General features: G+C 49.0%; 1 protein-coding gene across 8 annotated transcripts in view; it reads right to left on the bottom strand.

Annotated features, from left to right (window-relative positions):
• Positions 1 to 543: 543 nt before the first annotated feature.
• sbno2b (strawberry notch homolog 2b) overlaps positions 544 to 19,788 on the bottom strand; it is a 45,855-nt gene continuing 26,610 nt past the window's right edge. For 6 of the 8 annotated variants that reach the window (XM_040183591.2, XM_078108650.1, XM_040183593.2 and 3 more), the window contains 28 exons: positions 16,974 to 17,174; positions 15,614 to 15,700; positions 14,892 to 14,997; positions 14,630 to 14,790; positions 14,377 to 14,510; positions 14,072 to 14,162; positions 13,812 to 13,955; positions 13,596 to 13,713; positions 13,394 to 13,499; positions 13,100 to 13,253; positions 12,836 to 13,012; positions 12,301 to 12,398; positions 11,404 to 11,486; positions 11,110 to 11,292; positions 10,762 to 10,883; positions 10,533 to 10,664; positions 10,290 to 10,425; positions 9,851 to 9,963; positions 8,653 to 8,724; positions 8,364 to 8,472; positions 8,214 to 8,285; positions 7,837 to 7,980; positions 7,614 to 7,708; positions 6,495 to 6,587; positions 6,155 to 6,286; positions 5,585 to 5,661; positions 5,048 to 5,238; positions 544 to 4,744 (listed from right to left, as the gene is read on the bottom strand). In XM_040183591.2, the coding sequence (XP_040039525.2) occupies positions 3,606 to 4,744; positions 5,048 to 5,238; positions 5,585 to 5,661; positions 6,155 to 6,286; positions 6,495 to 6,587; positions 7,614 to 7,708; positions 7,837 to 7,980; positions 8,214 to 8,285; positions 8,364 to 8,472; positions 8,653 to 8,724; positions 9,851 to 9,963; positions 10,290 to 10,425; positions 10,533 to 10,664; positions 10,762 to 10,883; positions 11,110 to 11,292; positions 11,404 to 11,486; positions 12,301 to 12,398; positions 12,836 to 13,012; positions 13,100 to 13,253; positions 13,394 to 13,499; positions 13,596 to 13,713; positions 13,812 to 13,955; positions 14,072 to 14,162; positions 14,377 to 14,510; positions 14,630 to 14,790; positions 14,892 to 14,997; positions 15,614 to 15,700; positions 16,974 to 17,174 (4,470 nt within the window). In that variant the 3' untranslated portion in view covers positions 544 to 3,605. The remainder of the gene's footprint in view (positions 4,745 to 5,047; positions 5,239 to 5,584; positions 5,662 to 6,154; positions 6,287 to 6,494; positions 6,588 to 7,613; positions 7,709 to 7,836; positions 7,981 to 8,213; positions 8,286 to 8,363; positions 8,473 to 8,652; positions 8,725 to 9,850; positions 9,964 to 10,289; positions 10,426 to 10,532; positions 10,665 to 10,761; positions 10,884 to 11,109; positions 11,293 to 11,403; positions 11,487 to 12,300; positions 12,399 to 12,835; positions 13,013 to 13,099; positions 13,254 to 13,393; positions 13,500 to 13,595; positions 13,714 to 13,811; positions 13,956 to 14,071; positions 14,163 to 14,376; positions 14,511 to 14,629; positions 14,791 to 14,891; positions 14,998 to 15,613; positions 15,701 to 16,973; positions 17,175 to 19,788) is intronic. The other 2 variants (XM_040183595.2, XM_078108651.1) reach the window with 1 other exon arrangement.

Genomic DNA, 19,788 nt, shown 5'->3' with positions numbered 1-19,788 from the left:
TCATCAATACTGTTGAAAAATTAATCCAAAATATTTTGGTGTTCATAAATAAATCTGATATTAAATTCTAAACCTCCGTTTATTGGGTAAGATTATTCAAATTTACACCTTAATTCTGGCTGGTTTTGCTATGAAAAGAAAAAAGAAAGCAATGAACAGCCACAACTTTACAAATGATTTTGTAACACTGCTGTGTGTGATGATGGGAACATAGACTTACTGTATAGTGGAGGAGAGGAAATACATTTATTCATGTCATTATTTGGGCACAATTTGTATTTGTGCTGCTGTAGATTTTAGACGAGTCACCAGATGAGTTATTTAATAATCCACCCGTGACCGTGTGACGTTGTGATATCCAGATGTTATGTGATGCTGCAGAAACTTGTTCTGTCCATATTGTGTGTAAAGTTTGTGATGCTCCCGTCATCTTTTACTTTACTCTTTACTTCCTGAAACGTAACTCTTCTGCATCAATGAGTGATGATCCAGATGTTGCTTTGAAGCCTTCTTCCTAAACCGGACAATGAACCAAAGACTCGGTTTCAGCAATCTTCAAGTTTTTATTTGTTTACAAAGTAAAAGATTGCAATTTCATATAGTCCTTCCTTTAATGAGTAGAAAACCTTTTTAAAGAATTAGTCGAAAGGCACAAATTTTACAATATATACATTTGGATCTAAATTATAAATATATAGAAAACAAAAGCACAACCCAGAATAAAAGTGCTGAACACAGTTTTTTTTTTAATCTTTTTTTTTACAGAAAAAATAGGCTTTGTTTAAAAATACATACAATCAGTAGCATGTTTTTTGTTTCATTTTTTGTTAGCAATAAATTATTTTGGAGAGTGATAACATGAATGTAATATGGTGAAGAAACGAGGGAGATGGTTACATTTTGCACGGAGCCATCAAAGATCAGAAAAACCACAAGCTCAATCAATCATAACCCACAACAGAACAGTAACTTGATTATGCCATTCTTAGTGCAAAATGATAATGAAACGATCGACGAACACCAATCAACCTCAGGGAACAAAACAAAGCTCGCTCTTCCTAAGAACGCGGTCCGTGTCCCTCAAATGCATAAAGCTTTATTCCTGTGACTGTGTGACAAAATCAAAGGCAAACCTTTTGCAGACTGACGTCTCGGAATGTGCCCGACGAGGAATATCAAACGCAACGTTAACGAGGGTACCAGGGAAACGTGTGAGAAGAAGCCGCAGAGAAAAGAAAGGAAGAGAAAGAAAAAGCGTTTTGAGATCCGAATCTGAGATCCTGTGTCCGGGGGGCGGCGGGGCGGCTCGTATTGGGGGGGGGGGGGGGGGGCCACGCCAACTCACTAAGAAAATAAATAACGTTTCTCAACAAAGGAAACAGCCGTTGATCTTTGCCCTAAGAAGGCATAAACGTTTAAAACCAGCCATCACATTGAGTCTAGAACATAAATACAGCGAGAGTCACAGCACAGAGTTAAGAACAGAGGAGCACACGTACTGCTTTAGTTTCACCACGGCCACATCACGGGACCCCCCCCCCGCTGCGCCCCCCGCCCCCCCGTTACACCTCCTGCGGGGTTCTTCCTGAGATTGACGAAAGGTCGGATATCTTGGATGCCGGTAACTCTGTGGAACACTTTGGTATCTCTCTGCGAACCCGAGGCCTGACAAAGAAAAGCTCCACCAGTCGGAGAAACAATTCCACGCGAGGAAAGCAAAAACTGAAATGAGCAGAAAGAATCCAGACGCTGTACAGCGGTACAGAACAGTGCAATCGTATTTGGTGGCAGATTATAATAGAATTTGCTTTATAGTAATCTTGAAAACTAGAAACTTCCCTGACCAAAACATTTTGTTCACTACACTAATAAGCAGGATAACATGTCTAAAATCTAAAATATCCCTTAAATATAAATAACAATAACTTTTATAATAACGATGACTAAAACACCAAAAGTCCCGTGAAAACGTACTGTACAAAAAGGTCTCACAATGCGCTGAACTAAAAGAAGAAACAGAAATAAGGAGATTCATACCATGCAGAGGGAACCACGTAAACATTTCTGTCTCACAACAGGTGGAATATGGTTTTATTGCTTTTTGTGAACTTCATCCCGGCGTGTTTGCGTGTGGTTTTCACACACAGATGGCCGGATCTCGGAGATCTTGTTGTTTTTATAATATGTGCGATCCTACGCAGTGAGCGTCAAATTGTATTTTGAAGTCTTGATGCAAGAAATGGAAAGATTTCTTTTTTTTTGTGTGTCTCAGACGCCGTTTTTGTTTTTTCAGCCATCAAAACAATAAAAACCTTGGAATTCTTTGTCATCCACCATTTCTTTTAAAAAAAAAGTACTTTTCCATATGTTTGGTGGTCAAAAGTGGCAAAAAGCACTGCAGACTTTCCTGAGAAAACCACGATCCAGGAGCCACATCGTTGAATGTTATTGTCAGCTTCTAAAAAAATGAAAATAAAATGGGTGATAACATTTTTGGACACATCTCTCTTTAATCCTCTCCGTACTGACCATGTCGCACACTGCCGCATCAACGGGGACAGAAGGACCCGGACAGAACCAAAAATAAAAAAGGACCAATCACACGAGCACATACGGGCTTAATGGGGGCTTCTTCCTGAAGTCCACCACCAGCATAGTGTAACACAAACAACGACGGGAGGAGGAGCTAAACGTTAAATACAAATATACCGTGTTTAAATTAAAATGGAAACCAGCGCTCAAGAGTTCACGTCTGTACATTAGGCTACATGGACTTCTTAAAGACTGCATTTATAGATTTCTCCAAAAGGCACTGTTTGCAACAGCAGACTGCTCTTCCTCTCCCTTTTTCCTCACACTAGTGTTCATACACGCAGGGAGGGAAACAAGAGGGAGCATGAACAACAACAACAACAACAACCAAAGAAGAAGAAGAAGAAGAAGAAGAAAACTGAGGCATTTCATGGCTTATCAGCTAAAAGGATTTCTTCTGGGTTTTTCCTTTTTTTTCCCCCCCTCTCCTCATCTTCTAGTCCGACGCCATCTTTTGTTTCAGCCTTGCATACAGCCTCGTTTTAGTCAAGACGGACGGCCGTGAAGCGCAAGTAAAAGCAAAGGAAAGTCTAAAAGATGTGGGGGGTGGGGGCAGGGTTGTTTTCTTTAAACTGGTGAAAGGCATTCAGAGCTTCCAGCAACTTCACCAATCATACCTCGTAAAATCAGCAGCGGGAGGTTTGTTTTAACGATTTCCACACCTCCGTCAGTGAGCGTTTGTTTCGGACAGCTCGTATGTTCAAATATCGCGCGCGTTTGTTGCTTTGTTTGACAGCTGCCGTTCACTGTGGAGGACGCACGTTGGTGCAGAAGTCGGAACGCGGCGGAGCCCGCTGTCGCCTTGAAACCGCCTCGAGCAGGTGAACGCTACAGGTGGATGAAGAGGGAGGAGCCGAGCGCAGGACAGGCAGTGACGTGACTATAGGCCCTGAGGGGGGAGGAGGAAGGAGGGGGTAAGGAGGGGGGGGTAGGTCCGAGGTTTGCGATCCTAAGACAGCAGCGAACGAGACAAAATCTGCTTTAAGATGATGAAGAGGATAAAAGGCGAGCTCTCAGTCCTGCGGCCGGTACTTGATGACGGACCCGCGGTCCGGCCCGTGCAGCATGCTGTTCAGGGCCTCGCGGACGTCCAGGGCGGCGGGGTGCCCGTTGGGTAAAGGCAGCGAGTCCGACTGGGGGAGGACATAGTTGGAGAAGCAAGGGGACGAGTTGGAGAACAGGGAGGAAGACGAGGACGGGCTGGAGAACAGGGAGGACGAGGAGGATGTCGGGGGGAGGCCGGACGACGCCAGGAGGCCGGCGGGGACGTGCGCCGCCAGGCTGTTCGAGGTGGAGGACGCGGAGGAGGAGCAGGAGGAGGTAGAGGACGAAGGGCTGGCTTTCTGTGTGGACATCTGGGGGGACAGGGGCAAGTCCAACAAGTCGAATAACTCCTGGTGGTGGTTGCTGGTCAGCAGGTTGTGGTTCTGCTGCAGCAGGAGAGGCTGCTGGGTCAGCGCGGCGCGCTGGGCGTTGGGCGCGGCCTGAGCGATCAGCGACTCCAGGTTAAAGTCCTCCACCCCGTACGCCGCCGAGTGTCCCGCCAGGCCGTCCAGGCTCAGCCCCACCTCCGTGCTGTCCGGCGACGGGGACGGCGAGCTCGCTGTCAGGTCCAGGATCTCGTCCAGGGGATTGTTGGCCGACGCGCCGAGAGACGGCGCGGTCGGACGCAGCGGAAGCGACGGGCTCTTCATCTGCTGGAAATGCGACGAGAAGGATTGTGGGTAAAACTGGGAGAAATTGGAGCGGATGCTGGCCGTGTTGGGGACGGCGCCCGGGTTGCCGTGCCAGCCGCCGTGGGTCCTCTGCTGCGTCGGACCGGGGTTCCTCTGCAGGGACAGCAGGGGGACGTTCTGCTGCAGGGACGCCTGCAGCCGCTGCAGCTCGCTCCCCGGCGGCGCCCTCTGCAGGGCGCTTTGGCTCGGCTTCTGTTTCTGGCTCTGGGCGAGCGACTGGTTGAGCATCGGCTTCTGGTTGAACAGGTTGGCCAGCAGGTGCTTGTTGTCATGCTCCATCTTGTGCGCGCGCTCGGCCGCCAGCCGCTGCTCGACGGCCTGCTGCTCGCGCTCCTTCCGTCTCCTCTTCACCTCCTCGTCCATCTGCAGCAGCTCCTCGCGCACGCGGGCCACGCAGTTCTCCGGGATCTTGATACCTGGAAGTAGATGAGAACGGCCGTGAAGTGACTGTTGGGCTTCTGCGGATGCAACAATTTAGGCGTTTCATAACCGCCAGGGTCACCGTGGAGCTCACAGGAGTTTCATAAGAAACAGCAGATGAGGAATGTCAGCTACATTTTCATTTCCTCATTTTGTCTCAAGTGACAGCATTGCGTTTTTATCATCAAAACAACTGACATCTGGTTCATTCGTTTTAAAAACATTTCCAGCCGTGTTCTTAACAGTGAAATAAGCGCGCTGCATTTGACTTGAGAAGGAGGGGGGGGGGTTGTACTGACCGACTTGCTTGTTATGATGTTTGGTTTTAAGGCGGACGATCTGCAGGATGCTGGAGCTGGTGAGGTCAGACACCACGTCGGATACGCGCTTCCACACCCTCAACAGGGCGCCGCACAGCATGTGGTACTGACGGAGGCGCATGCCCTGCAGACACTCCTGACCTTCCTCGATCTTCTTGCACTTCCCATTCCTGGGGTTGCAAGAAAAGGACAGGAAAAGAAGAAAATTTAATGATTTATGCAGCTGCACAAAAAAAGAGAAAAAAAGGCCCACAATTTCTCCCACGTATTCCTCTTTCAAGAGGGCGGCATCGGAGAAGCTCCATCAGATCCTCCATCCTAGCAGAACACAGTCCGCTCCACGTTTTTGTGACTTGTTCGCAGGCGATCTGTAAATCCCCGGGAATGGCATCCGGCCTTTAATCCACGCTGGCTGAATGCTAGTAAGTAGCATTCTGATTGGACGTGTTGAGTCGGTAATCTGGCGGAGGTGGAGAGGGGCGGGGTGGGGGGGGCACACAGTGGTTACCTACTTACCAGTTGGCATGGCTGCACTTCTTGAAGGAGAAGGTGAACTGGTTCTCCCAGCTGTCCCTCGCTTCCTCCGGCGTCACCTGGATAAAAGAAACAAGTGATTTATATTCAAATTTTTCATTTTGTTTATTCAAATACGTATTTATATGTTTATGTATTCATACTATTCATTCATACGACAACTCAAAGTAGCATCCATATTTTCTATACGCTGTTTTGTTATTTTGTTGACCAAAATAAAAAATGTTTAGTGTGTTTAGTGAGATTGTAATTATCGTCACCTTGATGAAACAGGTTGAGCTTTAATGAACGAAATCCTCCGCATGACTATATTATCTTTTTTAATTGGTACGTCGATGATTCTTTGTCAATGACTCCTTCATGGCCACGAGGGGGCGTCAGACTCCACATATTACGGTACACTCCAAAGAGTAACTGGAGAAAAAGTCTGATCTACTACAAAATGGAATTCTCGTTTTTGTTATTTAATTAAAAGTGAACCAGACAGATTTTAAAACCATCAGGGATTCATAGTGAAACACAGATTTGACCACAGAGAGACGGGGTAATTACCTTGCGGTAGCGCAGCTGCAGGTTGTCCAGGCTCTCGGGGTGCGTCTGCTTGCCGATGTTGGGCTTGTAGACGATGAGGTTCTTGCCTCGTCCTTGCTCGGCCAGCAGCACGCACGGGTGGTTTCCTCGCAGCTGTGGAGAGGCGACGAGAATTATGAGAGAATTATGCAACCCGCCTTGTGTCTCAGCGGACACAGAATAATAATAATAATAATACGCTTTTATGGGTACTCAAAGATGCTTTACAATGTAAATCTAGTAAGAGAAATGTACAGATAAGAGAAACAGACAAAGTTTCACTCAGCGAGGTATTAATGATATAATATGATACTGGACTGACCTTCAGGGAAAGGTAGAATCCCTCATCGGAGCCGCTGAGCTTTAGTGACCTGTTGAAGGCCTCGTCCCAGGGCATGCCTCGGTCCACACTGATCTACAGGGGCAGAGAAGGACCAGACACTGTGAAAGAGGCGGGGCCAAGCCGCCACGCTACCACACGTTCCGTCCATCACAAGCAGCGTTTCAACCGAGAGGCTTGTGGTCTTTTGAGTCGCAGGTCTCTCTCTCAGAGGAGCTAAAAGCTTCCTTCGGCCCATCGTTGCCTCCCTCGCGGCCTAAAGACCTGCAGGATCAGGTAGATGAGAGGCAACATGACATGGGAGGTGCTGGTCACCTGACCTGCAGGTCAGCTTGCCCGCCAGATTCCTCTATAAAAGGTTAGAAAAACAGCCCCGTTTGGTCGCGCGTCACTGAGACAAGATTTACCGCTGCAGAGTGTTTAGTGGACGGAACGAATGAGACGCAGAAGAGGGAAACAATAATGAGGAATATTTTGCTTTCATCCACGAGGCTGCTCCCCTCTCCCTCTAAACGGGCTGAACGGGTCCGAGCCGTGCCGCATTCTCGGCTTTGAAATGTCAAATGCAGGTTGGCCTTCAGCCGCCGACTGAAAGCCGAAGCTATCGCTGATTTCCCTGTTCCCACCAGCCCCCCCAGCTCCGGGCTAAGCCTGTATGATGAACAGTCTTAATGCTGGCAAAGTGACATCGATCACCATGAGGTGCAGAAGTCGTTCCTTGAGTTAGCTCAGAGACGGCGGGTCATGTGGAACAAATCTCACAGTTGCATCAGGTCTCTTTGTTATGCAGAAGCTGTGCACCGTGCAAAGCTTGTCATGGAAATTGTCATTGGTATTTGCGGCTTAATCTGTGAAAATTGCTTCGCTGCCATTAAACGTGAACTTCTTCACTCCTCTGGTCCGCCGGGAGTCTACGAGCCCGACTGGATTTTACTCAGAGAGAGGAGAAGATTTGCATTTCTTTCTTCTTTTCAGGATGCATGGATGTTCATGGGATCACTTCTGGTGGGTGGCGTGTAATGTTCTTCTAATGCCCCCCCCCCCACACACACACTTCTCACTTTGGCTCCTCTAAAACCAGGTGGGGGCGCTGCGACGTACCTTGTAGAGAACAACCTGTCCGTCCTGAGGATTTCCAACCGTCAAGAATATCTCCTGCTTCTCCTCGTAGATCTCGTCGTTACCCGGAGCCAGATCTGCCAGACGCAAGAGGGACAAATTAATTCACATTTGAAAGGCCAGTAGCGTTTTACTCAACATAATTAAAACTAGCAGACTCTGTTATACTTAAGATTTGTTTGAAAGTTTTGATCAACACTCGTACCGAGGATTCCCATGTCGTATTTTCCCTCCTTCTTGTCCTTCTCGATCAGGTAGTCAAAGTTGTCCGTGAAATACTGGAACAGAAAGTTCTGCTTGTGGACCTCCAGGCCCAGGATGCGATTTAAGAACTTTGTAATGCTGCAGTCTGGGATAAAAGAACAAAACACAGTAAGCTCAGCAGGTTTTACGTTGACATGTGAACAAAGAACATATTTATATATATATATGTACATATATTCATATATTTTCATCTTAAAGGGATGCTTTGGTTGTATGCGGTATCCATAGTTAGTGTATAAACTACTACATGTCGGTGCAACCCAACCTCAAAACAGCCAGACTGCCCCTTTAAGTGTACCGGCCTCTTGGGTGCTCTACCTTTCTCAGTATTGATCCCAAAGCGCGACTCCCTACAGAAGATGCCCACATCCATCATTCCGATCTTCATGTCTGAAAAACAGAAGAACAAGCGTTTGTTTTCACGGCTCCATGTTCTCCTGGAAGAGATCCACCAAGGCTGAAACATACCTCTGAAGAACATGGCTTCGCCCACAGGGTAGCCTTTGGGAGGGGGCACCTTGTTTTCTATGTGGCCGAGGATTGCTTTGGTGATCTTATCGAGAGCCTTGGTACCGTACTGCGAGAAAAAGGGAGGACGTCAAATCGTTAAAAGATAAATTCCCTCGCGCGGCTCATACAGCAAGAGACGGATAGAGCGGCTGCAGGCTGTTGAGCGGGATCAAAGCCTTTGAAGTAAAACATTAAATGATGTTTATATGCTTTAAATGTCAGAATTGGATTTTGAAAGGTTGCCTACCTTGTTCTCAAAGTTGTATTTGCTGAGGTCCCTGGATTCTGTGGCTCTTCTGTCTCCGTGGGTCAGCGCACCCTGCAGAGTGGATTAGCACCAGGGTTATTAGCGGTATTAACGGTAGCGAGGTTCAAAGCGTTTCATAGGTCCCGCTTTATTATATATTTCACATGATTGTGGGGTGTTTGTTATTGCATCAACTTTTTCCTCAATTTGGCAAAATACAGAAATCCTTCAAAATAAGACAAGATAATAGTGTGAATGTTTTCCATTAAAGCACCATGTTAAATTAGTTGAGGGAAAATCCTTTACTTAAGTAAAAGTACTGATATCAGATGCAAATATTCAAGTAAAGTAATACATTGAAATACTTCCTTGAATGTATACGAGTATCAACAAGTCTTACACACACATAAACACACACGACACGGTGTGAGTCTGCTCTCTGCACGAGCTATTGAGACGAAACAGCTGAGGTGGAGGCGGAGTTTGAACCGCCACTTTAAATTGCAACGCCGGGTTTGCGTAAAATGTTTTCCGTATCATTTCAAATGAACTGCCAGGGAGGTGAAGGAACATTTTGAGACTTGTTGTCACTTCCCGGGCTCTGCCTTAAGATACCAAAACAAAAGGCATGTCTCGGCCAAATGTGACTTGACGGCTGATCTGGAGTCAAGATGGTTGCAATGGTATTCAGCAGGCTAACGCGTGTGTGTGTGTTTCAGTCACACGGGCTAACAAGACGGGACCTATTTGTGATGCAGATTCACTAAACACTATACGATAGTTCTCCTTCAGCCCAAGGAACTGTCACGCTGTGTCACTGTGGAAATAATTGACTGCTTCAGCCTTTGATAACTGTGTAAAATGAACGTTGCGTTATTAATTATCCACACTCGTGCGGTTTCCAGTTGTTGTGCTGGGGAGGGGGAAAAAAAGTTGATGTACTGTAACAGACGCAGAGGGCGAGGGGGCGGGACGAGGAGGCGGGCAGAGGAGGCGGAGCTGCTGTGAAAATCAATAAACGCGACACCCTCATCAACTCTCCGTTTACCGACGATTCTTCTCACCGAAGGACAACCGGATGAAAAGGTCTCCTTTCCCACGAGGTTTATCTCAGTTAAAAGGTATCGGTGGAAAAAGATTGGGAGACCAATGCAACGCGCACACGGTACGGTACACGGTATGAGGTTATGATAATTACCAGGCTCTCTAGTCTTTTAGCCACGATGGAGGCGAAGCGTCTCTCCCCAGCCAGCTCCGAGATGAGGAAGATGTACTCCGGGGCCGTCACCTGATTGGACCGATGTGTGCGACCTGGAATGACACGAGACACAATTGATCCACCGTCGTGTCCGACATTCACTACGTGAGAACCTCTCTAGCCACCTCAGAGCTGAGCTGCTGCCTCCCCGTGTACCATCTATGATTATGTTTAACACAAGCAGATTTCCTTAATCGTCAGGCACTTTATATGTGGGCGCGGTCGACATTTATCCCGCTTATTACTGATGCAGACGTATAAAAATCCCCCGGCACGGCGCGCCTCCTGGGTGAACTATTATTTTCTTTGCTAGTATGTGAAAAAACACACACACACGCACACCACAACTGCTGTTTTTAGAGCGTATTTCCTGACTCACCAAATTGCTGAATGGCCCTGTCTGCACTCCAAGGAAGCTCCAAGGTCATGTGGACCCTGCGGCGCTGGTTCTTCACTCGCTTGTCCGCCTGCAGGGAAATCCCCGAGCTGGCCGCCTCTGAGATGATGGCCACAAACTGGAGGAGAGAGGTGGAGATCTCGTTGATGCTTTATAAGAGCGGAGACCTTTCATTGAGATGCAGATTGCTTCCAGCTCTCCGTGGGCAGGGAGGCGGAATCTGACCTTCTCCGCGCCCATGAAGCGATCCTTCTCCTTGATGTTGATGTGGTCGATGGTGAGGCCCTGCTCGGCCCGGGACTCGTAACGGACGCTGCCGTCGGGACGCCGCACCACCCGACCCTTACGACCGGTCATCTGCAAAAGAGCAAATATTTAGTGACAGAGTCGCCTTTTGGCTCATGAATGTGTACGGTGGCTGTGGCGTTTCTGGCTCAGTGTCTTCAACTTGTACCTCTGAGACTTTGTCCGGTCCTCCAAACTTATCGATGAGCTCGTCCAACGTATTGAGAGGTAGTTCTTTTCCCAGCACAGCTATTTTGCTGAGGAGGCTCTGCTTCATCTCCTCTACCCGGGCTGTGAACGGGAAGTGGAAGGGACGGTGAACTTGTGACCGCGTATAGGAAGGAATACCAGATATAGCTGTATATATATGCTATATATATTTACATTTTCATCTTAAATTGTATTTATTTTTACCTATGAGGCACGAATTCAAGAGAAAAACAAACAACAACAGGGTTGTTTCCCTGTCTAGACGTGCACCGCTCTGATTGACGCCGGCCGAAGGACTCCACCCTACCTGTCTGGCAGCTGGTGTGGTTGACAAAGATGACGTCATCGTTGTCCAGCAGAGAGTCCGGGGAGGAGTTGGAGTCGGTGTCCATGCCGTCCGAGTCGCTGCTGCTGTCATCGCTGATGTTGATCACGCCGCCGCTGTCCACCGAGTGCTTCGGCACCTTCGGCTGCCGACCTCTTGGCTTCCCTGATCGGTCAGAACAGACGCTATTTTAGAATACGTACAAACGGCACTCCGTTAGCGCTGTCGGCTGAGCGCCCGGGCTGCATGCGGTCCGAGCGACCGGCCTTCACTTACGTTTCCGCTTGTTCCCCGGGGCTTTCTCTCTCCTCTGTTTCTCTGAGGGGAAATGCTTCGTTACGAGGGACTGGAATACTCCCCTGAAAGGGAAGAGGGAGAGAGGAGGACACTTACATTCCAGCAGTTCAAGCGTTTTACGACAACGCGCGGCAGTTGAGACTGCCGATATGTTGCTGATTTCAACCATCAAGTATCAACAGGCAGATGGACGTGTGTGTGATCTAATACACCTCAGACAGGCAGGCGTGAGGTTCGGAGTCGAGCCATTTGAGAGCACTGCGCAGCTGCACCCTCACTTTCCTGTTTTTCTTGCTTTCAAACCGAATGGCTGATAATAACTGAAGAGATTGTTGAGATTAATGGAGCATGAATAGTAAGGATTGTGACCTGAATACCTGAGAATGCAGAGAGTGTGTGTGTGTGTGTGTTCCTCCTCGTGAGGCAGCTTGATCAAGCAACTAAATGAAACGGAAGAAAAGCCACAGACTGATGAGGCCTCCAGCCGACAGACAGGAACCCAAGACAAAAGCCCTGGGAAAGGCATTTTGACATTTTTGTGAATATTCTTTCAAATGAACCAGCGGCGAGCTACCGTAGGCACATTTATTTAAATACAATATTAAAATAGCAGAGTAGCAATGAGTGCCCTTTCATCCACATCCCTCTTTCACAGCCGTCTGCAGCTGCTCAGCCTGTTATTTACGGTACTTGGATTGATTTTCCTTTTTTCCGCCCACCCCGTCCCCTCCTCCTCCAGTTATCGTTGCCCTCTGTATAGAATATTTCAAGCTTATTGCTGAGGAAGAACGATGGGGGAAGTTAAGAAAAGGCCTGACGAACCTTGAAATGAAACCTTTTAATTGAAAATCTAAATAATGAAAATGCTTCACTCACTCTGCTGCCGAGACAAATCTGTCGAGATGGCCGTCGTTCTCATCCAGGACTTCTCTGGTTCGGGACTCTCCTGTAGACTGCAGCCCGATGACGATGCACTGTGGTGGAGGTGAACCAAAAACAAATCAGCTCCACTGCGTTTACCTCAACTCGATTCTATTGTGGAGTCACAAGGTCACATGTTAAATCATCCTTCCAAGAAATCAGTCAAATTGTGTTTAATAATATAACAAAATAAAGTCTTATGACTGAATGAATTGTAGCACTTTTATTGTACTTATAATGGTTCTTATCTATAGCATCACAATTGTACTTTCTTTTGAGTTTGTATCCTTATGGTTGAAATGCACTTATTGATAAAAGGGTCAGCTAAATTTAATGTAATTAATGACCCTCAAACATCCAACAAATAGCCTCAAAACCTCTCCTTTATCTTTATAGAATTCCCCATCCTGCTTGGATCTTCCTCTGCCTCATTTACAGTCCTCTCGCTCGTACGTGCTACACGACTCGGGGTGTGAACGGTGAGTTGTACCTTTCCAGCCAGCAGCTCTTTCTTGGCGAGCTCCACCAGGCAGCGGACCTTGGCAGCGATGCAGAGGTATTTGAAGAAGCGCTGGTGAGACGACCAGAACTGCCCCCACAGAGACTTCCTGCTGACCAGGCCCAGCTCATCAGCCGCACGCATGAACACCTGCAGCGCCTCCGCCCACTGGACGCAGATCACACGTGTGGTTAGTCACTTTGAAATGCCGCGCGCGTGTTTCTTTCAATCTCTAACTCGACTGTGTGAGCTCACCAGTTTGGCAGCTTTGTTGTAGACCAGTTTGAAGTCGCTGTCCAGCCCGATCTCCTCGACGCGGAAAGACACCCCCGAGAAGCTCAGCTGCCGGGCGATGTACATGCCGCTAACCTTCATGTCCATGGCAACAATCTCCATGGCGCCGACGCCCCTGTTGACCAACGGAGAATAGGTTAGTCGAGGGAACTCGATCCCGGAGAGTGTTCGGTATCTTCCAGGCAGCGAGCAGCAAATGCGGGGAAAACACAACACTTTTTGGGGTAAATCCCGCAAACGCGTCGCGCTACAAACCTCTTCTCGATGGCGTGCAGGAAGTCTTCAAAGGCCCTGAAGGGCGTGCCCTCGCCCCAGATTCCCAGGCGGCTCATGTAGATCATGTTCTTTGGCTCGGAGGCACCTGAGGCAGAGACGACATACCGATGTAAATCCTGACATCTACGCTTTGCACGGCATCACGCACCTCCACCGAGGCCTTACTGGCGCGTGGGCCTACCTGTGGCACTGGCGTACACCACTCGGGCCCTCGGCAGCTTGTTTTGCAGGTCAAGCACCGCCTTGCCCATCTTGGTAGAAGTGGCATTCTTGGCTTTGTGGCATTCGTCAAAAATAATCTGCAGGAGGGGGGTTAAGGGCAAGCAACGCAGACGTGGAATAACAATCGGGTGTTAGAGAACGAGGCGGATGTGAGGTTGAGGAAATGAAAGGATACAACTCCGTCAAAGTCCGGCCTGCACCAGTCCAGGATCTGTTTGATCCGGGTCCGGTGCTGCCCCCCCGCTTGGCTCTCTCCAATCAGCGCAGAGTAAGTTGCAAACAGAACTCCTTCTGAGGTAGCTGTGTCTCCATACTTAATCTACAAAAACAAGTCACACATTCACAGGTGTATTTGTGAGATGGGAACGTGTCCAAGGCCTCGCCGTCTCTGTTTCTGCTCGGATAGTCACACGGCTCACGGAAAGCTGGACTCACCTTGTTTAAGGCGTGCACGGGGATATTCGGTGCATCTATGTCTTTGAGATCCCTCTCTGCATCAAATTTCAGGTCATTGGATATGCTGAACCTGAACCAGGAGCAAGGAAAGCGTTAGTCAGTCATTCAGAAACAAGCCTCAGCACGCTCGCTGTACCTATGAGCAACAGACTGGAGGCCAAACACAAAGGTACAAAGTACTGAAAGGCCTGATCAAGGTCGTCATATTTTATGACGCCAACACTTCTTCAACACGGCTTCGAAGCGCTCTGACGGTTTACGGCCCTGGGTTAGATCTCTCTCACCATAGTGATTTCTTCCTCCCTTTAAGGTAGTTCTCCAGGATGATTCCTGCCACCGTGCGTCCCTTCCCGACCCCCGCCCCATCTCCGATCAGGAAGCCTGCCCTCTGGTTGTTCTGCAGGATGACCTCGTGTTGCTGAGGACACACAAACACATGAGCGAGGATGAACGGGGATGAACGGGGATGCCTGTGCGAGCAAGACATTAAAGATTCATGGAGGCAAAAAGAATAAGTGCTTTGTGTGCTGTGTGTACCTGGCAGGCGTAGATGATGGCCTCGAGCTGCAGAGCGGACAGCAGGCCGCGGTCAATGGTCGGCTCAGGGATGGACAGAGTGTAGGTGATGTCGGGAGGGGGGACACTGGATAGCGTGTTGGTCTCCACCACGATGTCAGGATGTGAAATCCCAATAGTGGCTGTTTGAGGGAGGAGCAAAAAGTAGGGAGAATTTCACTTAATGGCTAAATGCATGAGCGCCGCGGCAGGAGGAAACACTGTGTGTGGACGTTCAGCCTACATTTGGAAGGTCTGTACTCGGCGTATGTGTCTACATGTCCCAGTTCCTCGGTCTCCTCTTCCTCGGCATCCTCTTCCTCCTCTGGGGGTGTCTGGGTTCTCTGAAGCTGGGAACACCAGAGAGACTTCATTCAGAATTAAATCAATGAATATTGGATGTTTCAGCTTAGGTGAGGCGGAGTTAGTAAAAAGAGCATCTAGAGCTTCTTATTAAGGAAATGCAACCAGTGAAACAACGAATGCATTTGAAAGGCGGGTGAAACCGGCAGCAGGAGCTTTGAAACATGTTTGCAACCGTAGGCAGAGGAGTGCTTTACATATTCAGGCCACGATGTTATCTGACTAACTGGAAATGCAAAAGCATTTCGCTTTGACGGACAGGTTGATAACACAGTCTTTGTTCTTTTCAAAAGAGACAATGCGATGTACGGAATAATCCATTCTCTGTGCAACACGCAGCGAGGCTTCACCCGCGGTTCTATAGACGAGCCAGCGTCCGCATTACAATTACAGCAAAGCACGAGCCGCTATCGTCACAGACTCTCGGATTAGTGGCTCCTGGTGTCGCTACGTAAAACAAATCCAAACCTCCACCCTGAGTTGCAAACACAGCTGCACATTAAGACACGGAGTGGAAAGTGAAAATGTGCTGACATCAGGCGCGTCTGATTAGAGAGCTTAGCTTTGGTTTTAACATCAGACCGGAGAGGTTGGAGTGGCTACCTGGAATCCTCCTAAAGGTGGGGTGCTGATAATAGCAGTAATATCATCCAAACTGGCCAAGCCATGAAACCTGCTGGTGCCATTCAGCTGTCGACATGAACAAACACAAAACACAGATGAAAACAGTGGCAAAATTCAGAAGTAAAAAGAAACCAAAAAAACAACACGAGTAATCACTGAATGTATGCACGTGTATATTTTCATATGTGTATATATATATATGAGCATGTGGGGACTTCATGGATGTCTGATGGCTCAGCACTCAACCAAATGCAATTTGTTGTCTAGCGGTGAAAAGCCAACGAGGGCTGAAGCCGTGTGTATCTGGGAAACATAATGGGTGAAATGAGGGCAGAATGAAAAGGAAAACACAAAAGGCTCTCAGAGGAAAACGAACGCTCTCAGATTCATATCAAAAAGACGCATCTTATTCGAAGAGGACTCAACAGCAGCGAGAGAGCAGGGAGCCAGGATCAACGCTCGGCTACAAAGCTGCTGTTCTCAGATCAGATCCATGGAGCCCCGTTCAAGAGAAAGTCTTTTTAAAACAATTATTATTACTTGCAGGCTTTCTGTAGCCAAGGATTCTATTTTGTGTCCCAAAATCATATTGTGTGCAAGAACATGTGCGACGAAGCGTTTTTTTTTTTATATCCGCGTGCGACTCTATAAGAGGTCGGTCATGTGGAGCCAATGTGATCGAGCCCCCCGAGGGCATCGGCCTGCTATCTAGAAAGAATACTGGTTGGATTCATTCAACCTATTTGAGTGTAAATAAAATGGGAATAAGGGATTTACAAGTTTAAAAAACGATTGTGTGCAAAATAAGTTCAACAGTTCACAGTGTTGTAACTTCCTCAGGTCTCTGTCTGAAGTTCATCGGTGCAATGGATGGTTCTAAAAACGGGGCTAGTCCACATTAAAGAGGGACTAACGTTTTGGAGTCTGTGTGGGAACCTGGTCACATTTTACCAAACGTCGCCGCATTAATCCTTGTAGTTATTGTAATAGTTGTAGTAAAGGTCACAGAAGTGTTATTTGTGTAATAGTTAAACAGATTACTTGCGGACGCAGAGCATTAGCCATGGTTGATATATTCCGTCGCCGTGTAAATACACACTACGAATTTGCTTACTCAGCTACGGCCCTTCCTTATGCACTATCCAATCAAATATTAATGAACAAAAACAAGTGTTTTCACGTGGCTGTGTGGCTGAAACAGAGATGTAACGTTGAGGTCAAACACGCGGCAAGAGGCCCAAAGGAGAGCGGGCGAACGCGACCCGGCGCTCGGCTCCACCTGAGCGGTTGCCGGGGTAACCGGCGGTTCTGGTAGTGACTCCTGTGTGTGCCCTCTGACCTCTAGCTGCCTCTGTGCTGGTACGGTGGTGGTGGTGGTGGTGGTCGGGGGGGCGGCGCTGGTGTTGACGTCCCGCAGGGTGAGCACCGGGTTCAGGTTGTCGGGGCTGATGAGGGACTGCGCGTCGGCGTACTCCGACAGCGAGTCGGCCGGAGACGAGAACAGGGAGTTTGTGGAGAGGTCATCGATGCAGGACAGGTCCTAAAAAGGGAGAGGAAGGGAGACCAGGCGTCAGGTGCTGCCGCTGCAAAAACATTCCCTTTACCATCAAGGCTGCATGGGGGAAAGAATGCACGATAAATCCTCATCTCGTACCCTTTGGCGGACGCGACACGCTGGTCGCGCGGGGGGGAAAAAAGAGAAGAGGTGGCCGGACGTGAGCGAACCGCAGGCCGGAAAGGAGGCCCATTCACTCTGGATGGCGGCCAACGCCGCACTCTTTTGGGAGTAACACGAGCAGCCCAAACAAAATATAATCACACGCAGATGTGTGAGAGTGGGACGGGGACGGGGGGGGGGGGGAGCATAATGAGGGCGCTTGTGTCTGTGTGTCATTCCAGCTATGGCCGCCTTCCAGTCGCCCCTCTATTCATATCCCCACCGAGCCATTAGCGTGCCGTGTTCTTTAACTACCCCCCCCAACCCCCGGGACTTATAAACGTGGATGGGGTGCAGTGATTTGACAACATAGCAGACCACGACAAGCTGAACAGAGGACAGACTGTTTTGGGGAAACGGGGGCACTGATTGACATCTTCTTTTTCTTTTTTTTGCGCATGTTTGCCGGTGTGTAGTTCTGGATGTGTGTGCACGTGTATTTATACTCTGTGTTTAAGTTCCCCCCCCTGCCCCCGCCCCTCCCTCGGGATCCAGCTGCCCCCTGCAGATGACCATGAAGCATCTAGCAGACTATCACACTACACTCTAACTTGTTGAGCCCTCAGATTTGAGTCCGAGCTAAAGATATTGACGGTTAAATTAACCAAACCAAACCGCGTTAGTGATGAGTTTTATAACCTCGCTGTGTCCTTGTTTTATCAGAATTCATGTGCTAAGCTATGTTAGCCATTCTTACTCAGTGTGTGGACACGAGACGGGTCAATCTCTACGTCCAACTCCGACTAAGAGAGCGAATGAACCCAAGAACCCAACCCAAGAACCCAACCCAACCCAGCAAAAGCCTCCATATATAAGCCTCCATGGTCTAGAGCAAAAATCCTGCACCGTCCATCAAGGACGGCCGTGCTTTTCAGCCGAGAGGCCCGATGAGCCGCGACGTCTTGGCGCTGTGACGCTGTCGGTTACCGGCGCCCGGCTGCTCCACCGGCGGGAGAGGAACAGAGAGGGGAGCGCTCGGTGTTGGACGGGGGAGTGGGGGGTGAGGGTGGTAACCAGCGGACGGAACCCCCTTCCTCGGTATCTTTCCCTCCCCTTCTCTCGTTGTGTGCTCCCCGAGGGGCGGGACGGGGGCACGAGGCCGGGTGGAGCAGAGAGGTGCTGGTGATATTCTACAGGAACCCCTTCACAGCACCACCTGTGACACCTTCCACCCCGCGTGTTTGTCTACCCTACGGGGGGGAGGGGGTCTCGCTGTGCCGAGGATACAAACACACAGTAAGCAGGCACATGTATTCCACCAGGGAAAACCAGCAACCATCGATTGAAATCATTTCATTTCACCTAATTAGGAGAAAGAAGATTGATTTAACTTGATATTAAACCACAAACAAAGTTTTCAGTCTCTGAAAACTCGCCCCAAATCTGCTCTGCAAACATGTGAAGTGTATTTACACCCGCAGGTCACTGCTCTGTCGTTTCGGAGGGGGGGGGGGGAGACTCCGCTGCTGTAATCAAGACGGCCGCAGCCCTCCGGACCAGCAGAGGAGAAACTGCAGCGGGTTGTCGGGAGCTCACCAAAGGACCTCGGTGCCATGCTAATCGAGTTATTAAGCAGAGCGTGACAGAGGCAGCCCCCCACCCACCGGCCCCCCCGCCACCCCCCCGAGGCCTGTACCGAAGACCAGTTTGCCTCCTGTTCTGAGGGCCGGGCCCTGCTGAGGGGAGATAAGGCTTGAATTCCTACTGCTGTGATGGTAATCTGGCTGCCTCCACAGCGCACAGCCACACAGCCATAAAACCGCTAATCCAGCCCCCCCCGTCAACCCCCAACCCGCCCTCCCGCCCCCCTCTTCTTCTCGCCTGCGCATTAAAAAAAACAAACGTGTGTTTGTTTTTAAATTGTTTTCGGGGAATTACAACCGTTGGAAATCGTGATTACACATTCTGAGAAGAGGCAGGAAGACTCCAGTCCTCAACCGACCGACTGCAGACGTCTCCACACAGCAGCTCATCACGCCCGGGATGATGACAGTTGTTTAGTTACTGGATGATTAACGGAGGAGAAGCTGCGGCTCGGTGCGGCCGTGGTTATCCGCCTCTCTGGATCACAACTGGAGGAAAACGCAGATATTGAAAGTCTTTGAAAGAACTCTGCACGCATTCCAAACACTGACTGCCACAAAGCCCATTGAGGAGAAGCGAGAAAGCGGCGCCGTGTTCCGCACGGACACTGATTGTAACACCTATGATAAGGTGCTACCGTACGAGGAAGCGCACACACACACACACTGATAACCCCAAAAACAGCTCCAACTCTCTTTGTCTGTGCACGTTGCTCCCTTCCTTCTAAAAGGACACTGTGGTTTGGTCCTCGTGTGGCGCTTGTTGCCCGGCCACATGCCTCCTTTCACACACAGTGTTGCCAGCTGCTGCTGCTCAACGCCAGTCGCTTCTACGACTTCCACCTTTAAATAAC

This window comes from Gasterosteus aculeatus, chromosome 8, assembly GCF_964276395.1.
Source record: "Gasterosteus aculeatus chromosome 8, fGasAcu3.hap1.1, whole genome shotgun sequence".
Classification (NCBI taxonomy): domain Eukaryota; kingdom Metazoa; phylum Chordata; class Actinopteri; order Perciformes; family Gasterosteidae; genus Gasterosteus; species Gasterosteus aculeatus.
The sequence above is the reverse complement of the archived record's forward strand: the minus strand, read 5'-3'. Positions and strand labels throughout refer to the sequence as shown.